This window comes from Electrophorus electricus, chromosome 7 (genome assembly GCF_041902795.1).
Source record: "Electrophorus electricus isolate QZ-2024a chromosome 7, ASM4190279v1, whole genome shotgun sequence".
NCBI classification, from domain to species: domain Eukaryota; kingdom Metazoa; phylum Chordata; class Actinopteri; order Gymnotiformes; family Gymnotidae; genus Electrophorus; species Electrophorus electricus.
Window position 1 is genome coordinate 10,056,079 of NC_137503.1, and position 12,745 is coordinate 10,068,823.

At 44.8% G+C, this 12,745-nt stretch overlaps 1 protein-coding gene across 3 annotated transcripts in view; it reads left to right on the forward strand.

Annotated features, from left to right (window-relative positions):
- Nucleotides 1–11,688, forward strand: part of dlgap4b (discs, large (Drosophila) homolog-associated protein 4b) — a 94,862-nt gene extending 83,174 nt beyond the window's left edge. For 2 of the 3 annotated variants that reach the window (XM_026997613.3, XM_026997614.3), the window contains 6 exons: nt 3,621–4,024; nt 4,265–4,356; nt 4,943–5,454; nt 6,413–6,504; nt 7,023–7,178; nt 7,309–11,688. In XM_026997613.3, the coding sequence (XP_026853414.3) occupies nt 3,621–4,024; nt 4,265–4,356; nt 4,943–5,454; nt 6,413–6,504; nt 7,023–7,178; nt 7,309–7,527 (1,475 nt within the window). In that variant the 3' untranslated portion in view covers nt 7,528–11,688. The other variant, XM_081717153.1, reaches the window with a different exon arrangement.
- The last annotated feature ends 1,057 nt before the right edge of the window (nt 11,689–12,745 follow it).

Consider the following 12,745-nt stretch of genomic DNA (forward strand, 5'->3'; position numbering starts at 1 on the left):
GCATGCCCAGAAACCTGCCTGGTAAAGAATGGCTGTCATGTGGATGGTATGTAAAGCCTGTTCAAACTGCGCACCATATCCACTCCTAGTGTGGCACCTGACTGCCACCTTGACTTGTAGAATCTTTAAATGTAAAGACAGGAAGAATAGGGATAGAGTTTTCTGTCCTCTAAAAGTTCAACCGCAAAATTCCCCTTTTGTACAAGCTGTTGTAGTTGAGGATTTTTGTTCTATATAATTATTTGTTATGTAGTTTCCATATTTTGTGATTGAATTATCAGTGTGTTCTGAACATGTTCTGACTCAGAGCAATGCATATGTTAAAATTATGCAGCAAGGTGGGTCTTGGGTTCGAGTCCCTATATGGGTGGAGTTTCCGTGTTCTCCCTGTGTTTGTGGGTTTCCTCCAGTGTCTCTGGTTTCCTCCCACAATCCAAAAACATGGAGGCTAGGCTATTCTAAATTGTCGTGTGTCTCTGTGTGTCTCTGTGTGCTTGTGTCTCTGTCTGTCTGTCTGTGTCTCTGTCTGTCTGTCTGTGCGTGCGCGCGTCTGTGCGTGCGTCTGTCTCTGTGTGTGTGTGCGTGTCTGTCTGTCTGTCTGTCTGTGCACGTCTGTATGTCTGTCTGTCTGTCTGTCTGTGCACATGTCTGTGTGTCTGTCTGTCTGTCTGTGCACATGTCTGTCTGTCTGTCTGTGCACATGTCTGTCTGTCTGTCTGTGCACATGTCTGTGTGTCTGTCTGTCTGTCTGTGCACGTGTCTGTGTGTCTGTCTGTCTGTCTGTGCACGTGTCTGTGTGTCTGTCTGTCTGTCTGTGCACGTGTCTGTGTGTCTGTCTGTCTGTCTGTCTGTGCACATGTCTGTGTGTCCAGTGATGGTTGGTGCTCTGTCCTGGCCTTAACCTTCTCTCCTTCCCCTGCACCTGGTGCAGTCCCCCAGGGGTCTGCATTTTCCGATAGAGAGTACGCTGCGCGCAAATTGGCTGCCGCTTCTCATGAGTGATTTGTAAAAGCTTTGTGTAAAGCATCCTTGAGCCTGATTATTATTATTATTATTATTATTATTATTATTATTATTATAATATTATATAGTACATTTTTATTATTATTATTATTATTAATAATAATATTAATATAACACAAATAAAATAACAGCTTTATGGGAATGCTAAAACATAACCTCAACTGCAGGTCAGCATACACAGTATAAAATATCGCACAACATTGTTGTATTGTGACACATGCACATTCCCGCACATTCTCACGCGCACACACACACAAACCACACACACATCCCATGTAGTGAAATAACTGTGACTTTTATCTGTGCCATCATTTCCTCCTGATATCCATTCAGCCATCTGTCAGCTCCAACCAAACCCCCAAAATATGTCTGTCATCTCACACTGACACACACGCGCACACCCACACCCACACACACTTCCCCTTATGGAGAATACCTACACAGACTACTAATTTTTACCCACTAAGCCACAAATTCTACTACACACTCATAAATTGTCTCTTCCACACACATACACACTGGGTGCCCACCCACTGAGCGCTCATACAGGCTGGAAAAATACAGGGTGTAGGGAAAAGGGGAGCCGGGGTGTGTTTGCGTCAGAGCGCTCTGCTTCCATAAACATTGGCAACACACGTTGCGGGATATGGATGCTCTGTTAGAGGCCAAAGCATGACTTTTCCACTATGCTGTGCAAAGCCCTGTTTACTGGAGATCACTCACCATACCAGCCACAGATAATCACCAAGCACCTAGATGTTCAATACAGCCCTCACCATATTCTATATGGTATAATATTCATATTATACCAGCCACAGATTATCACCAAGCAGCTAGATGTTCAATACAAAGCTCTCAACATGCCAGCCACAAATCTTCACCAAGTACTTAGATGTTCAATAAAGAGCCCTCACCATATCAGCCAAAGATCAAAAGCAAGCACCTAGATGTTCAATACAGAGGCCTCACGCTACCAGCTGCAGATCATCACCAAGCACTTTGATGTTTACTACAGAGCCCTTATTCGAGCCACAGAGCCCCCGAAACCCCCACCAGTGTGCATTTTACAAGTTGGCTGCTGGACTGCCTTACTTCATTTGGTTATGACAGCAGAAACACTGTCTGTTAAACTATTTTTAAAAAAATATTTCTTGAACTTCCACTGCTTCTTTACCTACTTGTTCTTTTTATAAATGACAGCTATATTTGCAATCCTAATCAGTAGTTAACATATGTTGCTAAGCATATTTACTATTTGGCACAGCTCAGGTTCACCTGTTCTCTGAAAACAATGGGTCAGAAGTTGCCTGCCCTCTTTTTGCTCGCTCACTCTCACTCTAGCTCGCTCCAACTCCTTTTGTTTATGAAATCCTGATTTGGTTATATTTTAACCAGTTCTGAATTGCTAGCTGCTTTCTAGTCAACAACACAAAAATAACCTGATGGGTGTGCAAGAGGATCAAACCACTTTTGCTTTTGAGGCAGGGGGTGGGGATGAGAGTGAGGAGACAAACGAAAGGAAACAACACACGGATAAACAGAACTTATCATTTTATCTATTATTAATCTATATCATAACAGCATAAAAAATTAGAAACCAAAATCCACTTATTTCTGAGCCTGTCGCGGGGTGCCACATTCAAGGAGGGCCCCGGGTAGTCAGGTCCACCACTAACTGCTGTCCAACGCCCCTGGTGTGCATGCACGCCTTCTTAGATCTATGTGCAATCACTTTTCTTTAGCTTTATATAGAGGATACTGCATAAACCCCATTAAACACTTGTGATTCATCATGGCCTGTGAGAGATCCACTTCAGCATGAATGTAATGGATGCTTGTACAAATCCAACACGTGGTTTTGTACCAAGCTGTCCCCAGTATGCTCCCAAAATGACATCAGCGCTACTGGTGCAATGGAAGTGCATGGTTTGCTCATTTAGATCAGTTTTATCAACATGTAGCTCTGATGAATTGGTAGTGCATGACGATGATCAGGGGGAAAGAAGCATTAGGTGGAGAGGAGCTGCAAGAAGAGAACAGTAGATGAGTGAACTAGGGAAATGAGAGGGAGAAGAACACTTTGCCCGCACTGTCTTATAAGGTTATCGGCGGAAAATTAGACCCAGCAGTGAATGGCCCGCGTCAACTTCATTTCCTGTATTTTGCCCACTCGCATTCTATCCCAGAATGCTTTTGGGTGTGGGCTGAATGGATCCTTGTCTTTTCAGATGTACCATGCCCTTTCTGATGAGCACAAACACAGATAAATACTAGCTGTCTGTCAGCTGTGTTCTGCATCTCCTGAAATCATATTAGAGGTAAATGTATGTGTTTTCCTGTGGGACTCGGTGTGAGCTAACAGCTTCTAAAACAGGATATATTAGTCTAAATATCAGAATTGTTTTGCTTCGTTATTATTCATTATTTCTGGTGAATTTTAAAGAAAAATTAAGAATATTAATCTTTCATTAGTTTGTGCGCATAAATGTTTCTGTGGTAGCCACTTTTTTCAAATTCCTGTGATATTGACTTTGTTTGGTGCAATTGGATATTGGACTGATCCATAATCCTTCTCATAACCCTCCTCTCTCCCACAGTCTCAGCGTGCATAACCACGTGTAAGAAGATCGGCCCACCCCCGGTGCCTCCCCGCTGTGCCACCAAGCCCTTCATCTCCGTCACCGTGCAGAGTAGCACCGAGTCCGGCCAGGACGGTTACCTCGACAACCACGACCGTAAGAGCGAGGCCAACAGCCAGTCGGGCCACAGCAACTCCTCGGACAGCCTGGACAGCGCCCGGGCCAGCAGCCTGGTCAAAGGGCCCCGGCCGCAGCTGCCCGTGGTCGCCCCCCGTGAGCCTCAGATCCCGGCTGCCGTGGTGGTCTCGCCCGAGCCACCGCGCCAGATCCAGGGTGGGCCGCGCAAGGGAGTCCCCGCCACAGCTGACGAGCCAGCCACGGAGCACGTGCCCCGCCGGAAGCTCTCCTCCATCGGGATCCAGGTGGGTGGAGAAGGCAGGCATGAGAACAGCTCACGCGGCCGTGACGCTTGGTCAGCAAAGCCTGTTGGTGCGCTTCTGCCTTATCCCCGACTGATATTTCAGCATGCTGTGCTTTTTTTAAAAAAATTTTATGCTGTATAAGAGCTATATAACTTTTTGCAGTATTGTTCCATGCTGAATTAAGTCTGCTTTGGGTACAGCGAATGTCGGTAAATGCTGCGCTCTGTGATTAAACGCTAGGTGGACAGCATCCAGGAAATCCAGACACGAGTGGAGACGCCGCCGCTGGCCAAATTCCAGTCAATCGGAGTCCAGGTGGAGGACGGCTGGACGTGAGTACTTCCTGCCCTGCTGCTCTCCACTTCCTCTTGCCTGCCGAACAGTGCCGTTAGATTTGACAAACGAACCAAGTTATCAGCAGAGCATAAGTAGAATCTGGGCCACGCGTGCTATAGTTAGCGTGCTTGCAACACTCCGCAAGTACTAGCCTTGTTTTAGCGTGAGACTTTGAAAACACAAGCGATTAAAAACCACCGCGCTGCCAAGGCAAAACGTGGCGTCTGCTGCTGCCTGTGAAGATAGCCATCTGTGACCTTGTCCCATCACAGCTTGTAGCACCTTTCCGCCATCTCCTCCTGCTCCGTCTCTGTCTGCTGTAACAGTAGATCCCCTGATTGCCCTGCTTATCAGTCAGAACCTCAGCCCGAGCTGGCTTTCATGTCATGCATAGATAAGAAGCCAAAGTCGACCACTAGTCAGACTCAGGGCTTCTTCATACTGCTGTTTGGCTATATCAGGCCTGAGACTAAATACACTTCGTTGCATTACTGGACAGACAGTAGCACAGACATTAATGCTCACCATTGAAATCTAAGATTATTACATTATCGTGTCTTTTTGTTTTTCCTGGATAATCAGACTCAGCCGCTCCAGTAGTATGGCCTCTAAGCAAGAAACAGACTCAGACACACAAGACCTCTCTCTTGGCTCTGTTACCGCCGTCACACCCAACGCCACTTCCAGACCCGCCGAGAAGAAAGTCATGGTCAACAGTGCCAGCCAGGCAGCGGACTTGGCCACACAGCTCTCCCTTGACAACGGCAGCCATGATGACGAGGTTGTGACTACCAGCGGCCCCTCCCGCCAGCTTCTGACAAACCGTTCAACAACAAGGAGCAGCTCGTCCTCTTTCTCTGAGAGTTTAGACCCCGCTCTCGACCCCTCCTCGCTGCCCCCACCCGACCCCTGGTTGGAGAGCGGGAACGGGACGGGGAACGGAGGCCCAACGCAGACGTCGTCAGGCGGGATGCCTGCATGCCGACGGGATGGCCATTGGTTCCTAAAGCTTCTGCAGGCGGAAACTGGACGGATGGAGGGATGGTGCAAACAGATGGAGGAGGAGACCAAAGAGCACCAGTTGTCAGAGGAAGGTAAGAGTGGGTGTGGGTGTAGTTTGCTGTTGGGTGTGGTTTGCTCTAAAAGTTCCTATTGGTATGTGCTAGGGGTCAAAGCTGCAGGATAATCCCAATGTTTTTCTCCAGGGCAAACACTGTGTGTCTGTGTCTGTGTCTGTGTCTGTGTCTGTGTCTGTGTCTGTGTCTGTGTCTGTGTCTGTGTCTGTGTCTGTGTGTGTGTGATGCCTCGCTCACACAAACGGTGTGGTTGCAAAAGTGGAACTGTATTTTGATACATACCCAGCGGCGCAAAAGCTTGAGATTGATCACAGTTGCTTGCACCCTCACTACTAAGAAAAAAAGTTGTTCAAGAGGCTCTTCCCTCACTGTCCTTCATACTGACCTTCTAGATGTGGGATCAGGTGTCCACGGCTCTGTTAGATCTCCCTTACTAAAATGACTAGTGTCCTGAGGGGTTTCAGGTGGGACCAGGGAGTTAATCAGGTTTGGGTTGGGCAGAGTGCACACCTCCTTCAGCTACCCTGCAGTCTGCTTCTGACCCTGAGATGTCATGCACACAGAGGCATGCTGGCACTCACCCAGGCTGCCGTCCTGACTTGCTTTCTCATGAGAGAAATGGACAGGGAAGGTGGACAGGACAGAGGGAGGGAGACGTTTGCTTCCCACCGTAGAACAGGACGGGCAACTCCAAACCCAACTTTACAAGAGATGACACAGCAAACCTTTTAATAGATTAATCACTAATATATTTGGTAAGATTTTTGATGCAGACAGCTGTGTGTGAGTCTTGTAGTTTGTTCGTTGTGGGTTGTGTGTGAATACCTCAGTCGGTGTCGCAGGGATTTACAGAACCTCAGTGAAGGATGGGTGGAGCACTGTAGATTGATACAGTGGAGGAATTATTGTTCATCTGGGCTTGTTTCTCTCACTCTCTCTGTCTCTGTTTCTCCACTGTGTGTGTGTGTGTGTGTAGTGCTGGGTAAGGTACGAAGTGCTGTGGGCAGTGCTCAGCTCCTTATGTCTCAGAAGTTTCAACAGTTCATAGGGTTATGTGAACAAAACTTGGTGAGTCCCATGACTTCTCTCCCGCCTTCCTTACATGCATGCACACGCACACAGCCAGCACAGCAAAGAAACCACTGTCATCGCAACATCCACAATGCCTTTACTAATCCAACTACACACTGCACCCAATATTGTACCTGGAAAATAAGGCATAAGGAAACTGATAAAGAAACTGGCTGGCATCTAGACATAACATGCTTGTTAACTGGGTCAGCTTGTAAAAATCTTTAAGGAGTCTTGCCGAAAGATCAAATGTTTATGTAGTTACAGATGCAGCAACAGGCTGACCTGATGAGGATCAGAATGGGGCCCAGGAGACCTCAGATTAGGCTTTCTTATCCAAAATAAAGTGACTCAATTAGGCAATGTTACACTGCCCTCTTGTGTTCAAAGTCCCACATAACCACTGACATTTGCTCGCGCTCTCTCTCTCTCGCTCTATGTGTGTGTGTGTGTGTGTGTGTGTGTGTGTGTGTGTGTCTGTGTGTCTGTGTCTGTGTGTGTCTGTGTCTGTGTAGAATGTGAACGCTAACCCCAGACCCACGGCTCAGGATTTGGCAGGATTTTGGGATCTCCTGCAGCTCTCAATAGAAGACATCAGTCTCAAGTTTGATGAGCTCTACCATCTCAAAGCCAGTGACTGGAAACTGGACCGAGATTCACCTGACAAGCAGGTACACACCACCTTTATATACATGCAACTACGTACCCAGACACCCATTTCATGCATACGATCATGCGTTAGCTCTGACTCTTAATTTCTTGTATGTCCTGGTTTGGTTCATGCCGACCGCTGGCCTCCAGGAGAACCAGAAGCAGGCTCCTCCGGTGCCCAAGAAGCCAGGAAAGAGCAAGCCGACCCTCAGCCGGGACAAGAGCGGGGAGGCGGCCGACAAACAGAGGCAGGAGGCACGCAAGAGGCTGATGGCAGCCAAGAGGGCGCAGTCGGTCAAACAGAACTCGACGACGGAGAGCACTGACAGCATCGAGATCTACGTCCCCGAGGCACAGACGCGCCTCTGAGAGAGGAGAGGAGGCGGTGATGACAGGAGCAGGGGATGGTGGAGAGGGGGGGGGGGGTGAGGAGACCAGTGACGAGGCTTCACACAGATTTGCTCCAGTATAAAACGCTGCTTTGTTTGTTTTTTATTTTTGTTTGTTTTTGTTTCAACATAGAATTGAGAAAAGGAGATAAGGACAGTGGAAGTTGCGGACACAACACATGAAGAGCTTCTCTTTTCCTTTTCAGAGACTGCCAAGGAAAACCTCAAATAGACTTTGTTAGTAATATTATTATTATTATTATTATTATTATTATTATTGATCATGATATGACCTAAATCCCATATCAGACTGTTAAATGTTGTAATATCTTGGATAAGAGTTCTACCGTGTGGCATAAAGCAGCCACACCTTTTCTGCCTCCCACTGCCTTGCCCAGTTTAAAAGACCTCTGTAGTTGGCAAAGAACACCCATGCCTACACACGTTCACTCAGACTCCCTCCCTGCCGGCCCCCTCTGAAATATTTGTCTTCCTCTTTGCTCATTTGGTCCATTACTTTCAGTCTTCTGTCTTGAATAACTGAATCCCTTCACCATGACGAGATCATGGCGAGCGATGAGGTCATGAGTGACGCAGTTTCTCAGCCCTGACGATCTATTCATCCAGCTGCTCCCCTCTCCTTTGGTGGATATGCTTGGCCACCTCTTCCCAGCTGTGTTCCTGACTGTTTTCCCTGCGTTCTGCTTTACCAGAGCGGTGTGTGGGGTTTGCCATTACATGAAGAACTGAAAAATAAACGTCCTTAATTTGGCTGTGGAGAAACGCACAAAGCTTCTTTCCGGTTTCGCTGGCATGACGCACCATGTGACCAACAGTGAGCCATGTGTGTAACGGGAAAAAAAACCAAACATTTGTTGCGCCTTAAAATCATGATGGAGGGGATGGTCATTTCCATGTTCTTGGGCATATTTACGTGCCAGTTTAATGTAGGTGGGAATGAGTTATTGTATGCTACCACACAAAGTCTGTAACCCTCTGTAACCTTACTCTGCCAAGTGGAGAACGCAGCTCACCCTTTACTGCTCACCCCTGCTGTGCACTGACCACACATTAAAACCACGGTCAGTCCTGGCACCATGTCAAGAGACAATGCCAAGTGTCTTAAAGTTATTTGCCACAGGAGAATTTCTTTTTCTGTAAGGAAATCTTCATTACAAAATACCAGTGAAAATCTTTCAGACTTATTTAAAATTCTGGCTCAGCCTATATTTGTTTTTTTGTTTGTTTGTTTTTGTTTTCTTCAGACATTTCCCTATCCATTTTCTCATTATAATTAAGTTTTAGCAGCTCTACAGCAGCAGTAAAAATATAGTGTAAAAAACCCTTCAAGGTAAAAGGAGAAATAGTATACCTCTGTGGTCATTTTGGGCACTACAGTCAGTAGGTGTTGCACTGTAAGCTCATTGTCAGTGAGCTGTTATATAGATAAGGTGAAGGCATTTTTATTTTAGAGTCTAATTTGTTTTCTTTTCATTGTGCACTTTCATTACTCCTCATGAAAAAAGCATTAAACTGATGCTTTAGAGACTTTTCTGAACTGTTGGCTGCCATTTCAGACTGTTGACAGAGACTTTAAAATGTATGTCCCTGGCAATAATGGTGAATTAAGCTTTTATTAGGCTTTCAAGAAATTTGTGGAGAAACTTCATAAAAATTGTGTGCTTTAATCACGAGCCCAAAGTCACTTGAAACTCACCCTGTTTGGCATTTGGATCAAGTTATAGCATCAGACAAAATTCTTCGCTACTAGGTGTAGCCGTATACATGCTACTTCCATGAGTGTTATGGAGCAGTTCAAAGATCTTAATGTAACCATGGTTGCTTTGGTAATGGTTGTGAATTTTAGGTTCCGTCTTGAGTATGCCTCTTCACTTCTCTCCTCTTCTCCAACTCTGTTGGACCCAACAGAAAACATTGTGTTTCCTTAGGGGTGATTGGGGTTAATTTGGCTGATGGGCAGCAGGAAGGACATAACACCTTCGTAAATAAAATGGCTTCAGGCTTGTCAACACGCAGTGTGATTGTCCTCTGCACATGTTGTTCCAAACAGTTGCTGACAACTGGAGGGCTTTCGGACCTTTGCGGGATGAAGCCGTCTCGAGCTTTAGAGTCACAAATTTCCAAGGCCACTCTGAATTCAGTCCCATTAAACATTCCCTCATCAGATGCCCCTTATCTCTATTTAAAAAGCACATATGCATTTTCGACTAAGAAAGAACCAGCCATCACCCCTACCTGCTTTCTTTAAGCACGCACACAAATGCCCCGTATAGTAAGTGATCAACTCAGTGTGTCCTTTTGTCTGTGGTGTTGTGTGTTAGAGCCAGTGATGGCTCCCATGGCTGTTTTGTGATAATGGTGTGAATGGGATCTCTCCTCTCCCCTGCTTCTCCCCATTTGGCGCGGGGGTGGGTCGTTGACGCCTTTGGCTTTGTGTGCTGATGGCCTGCTGCCTCTCCCTGCTCAGGGTTTAAAGGCATGTCTGACGCGGCTCCGCAGACCTGTCGCTATTCAGTCCCACTTCTAACCCAGGTGAGACTGGCTTTCAGAGCAGACAGGACGCTATGTATATTCTGTGTCTGAAGCCTGCACAACAGAACAGTATTTGGCCAGAAATGGGAGCAACTTGTCAAGTGTTGAAGACTCACCAAAAGCAATTTTCATAGATTTTCTAGGACAATGTGTCTTATCAAATGATTACTGTCCAAGCTGTTTAAATTCTCACAATGGCTCTTGGAGACTATTCTAGGTTAGAATAATGCAGGTTGTTCTTTGCCTGATAAATAAAGTGTAAAGAATGAGCCAGCAACAGCGCAAAGGCTTGTCAGTGAGGTAAAGCAGATCAGCCGTGTCTGAGCGTGTAACTGCATCTGTAATTCTTTTATAAGAGCCAAGGTACAGAGAGGTGGGAGAAATGATGAGAGTAATAGATTTTTGGGGTGTTTTTTTTAGGGTTTGTCCTCTATTAAAAATGGCAAAGTAACAAGGGAATCTCAACACAATATTTAATTAACAATATATAAAAATAATTTGTGCCAGTTATACTCTGAGAGAGAGAAGAGGAAGAGTGAAAATTTCAGAAATGGTTCAGATTTCCTTAACTGTAGATTTCCTTGTAGGTTTCCTTCCAAATGACTTTGTACTAAACATTGTTCAGGTCAGAGGGGTGACACGCACATTTCCATAACTGCACTTATAACAAATTTGTTCTTAAGAACTACTTTGCTTTAACTTCTTTCACTCATGATTTATTTATTTGTTTGTGTTTTTCTCTTTTTTTTCCAAATTCTTTCTGTCAAATAGTTCTTGTATCTTGCAATCACCTGTATCCTTTTTTTATGTACTGGGATCTGACTTTGCTCTGCCAACCTGAGTTCATGATTGTATTATTATTATGATTGTGGGCTTCCCTTAGGATCACTGGACCAGTACACTCCATGTCTTATGACACAGATTGTGTTTGAAAGCTTTGGAAAACAGTTGGGAATCTGTCTCTCTGTTGTGGGGTTTTGTTTTGTTTTTGTTTTTTTTTGGGGGGGGGGGGGGGGTTGTATATCAGAAAAGCCCCACATGGAGTTGTAGGACGTGAAATATTTTGGAAAAGCTTTTCATTTGAGATGCGGAGTTTCTGATTTGTTTGCGCTGCTTGGATTCTAAAGGAAAAACTTTTTATATACCTCTTATCTGACTGACCCACAGCACAATGCAAATAGCATTAGGCTGCAACTGAGGGACCTCCCCACCCCCACTGATGGGTTAAGGGAAGCCCAGATAGGTGACCCTGCTCTGGAAGGGAAGTCTGCACTCCTCACTGGTCTTCATCAGCCTAACATGCAAAAATGAGCTTTTCTTGCTCTCAGCATCCTGTCTTTTTCTGGCCATGTTTTGCTTTGGGTAGGATGGGGACCACAATGAAATCAATACTCTTATTGCAAGAGTCTGTAGCAAAAAAAATAAAAATAAAAAAATATTCCTATAACAATCGATAATCAATATTTTGAGACAAGCACATATTTTACTGACTAGGATTTGTTCAATATCTCTAATGCTATATGGATTTTAGGTTGTGTATGTCAGGGTCTTTGTTTTAGTAATAAAATGGAGTTAAGTTAACCAAAAAGGTGTCCATTGGGTTTTTTCTCCCTTCACTCTACATATAGAATTAAATTGTTGGGTGTAATGGTTGAAGTTAATAGGCTAGTAGGCTTACAAAAGAAAGGACATGGAACACTTTGATAGTACAGGAGACTGCTGCAGTAGCTTGCTGTATTGTCCTATAGCCTACAATAAACTTTATGGTTACTAGTGTGCAAGCTATATATAGCCTGTTACAGTTAACCACTGAAAAGTAGCTTTCGCCGAGCTCTTCAGGACAGGCAAAGTGAAATCAAATACTTTCCATTTTCCTCTTTTTCAGCGCCTCAAGCACAGTGAGGTAACCTTGGCGAAATTCCAGCATTAAGGCGAAGTGAAATGAAATTGTACACTGTTTAGTTCTTTACATTTTATGTGATAGAATTTTATATCATTTTACCTTTTTAGTTTAGACTATAGCTTTGTAATCGAGAAAAAAAGGGCAACGGGGAAGTCTGGAAGGCTGGTGCATTCCCGGCGTGGGATTTGCTAGAGGCAAGGTTAGAAAGCGTCACAAATGTGATCCCCGACGACGGCACGCTGATTTTCTTTTTGCAAAATTTGCCTTTCCCGGGATACACCAATCTTATTTCTTTTAGATCCTTTTCCTTATGAGTTTGCCTACTAGCGTGACAGGCCTACAGAAAAAGGTAATAGAATGTTGTGTTAATCGGAGTTCTTCCAGATCTCACTATTACTTGCTTTAGAAACCTGTAAATCTTTGACTCATTCATAAGTAAATAAGCGCAGGAAATGCTACATTGATACACAAAGCGTGTGCTGCACACCATACAAAGAGGCCTGGCGTACCGAAAGAAGCAGACCACAGGACAACCCAAGCCAGCGATAGGCAACATGCAAATAGGCTGTTTCTATAAAACAGGGCCAAGGCCTGGAATTTGCTATAAATAATTAATTTTGATAGAAAAATAAGTAGGACTACATTCATAGATCTAAAACCGTTTTCCATGTTATCGATCATAATTATTCGGAAGTCAGGGGAAACATTTCAGCACAATAATTAAAAATAATTAAGTATCATT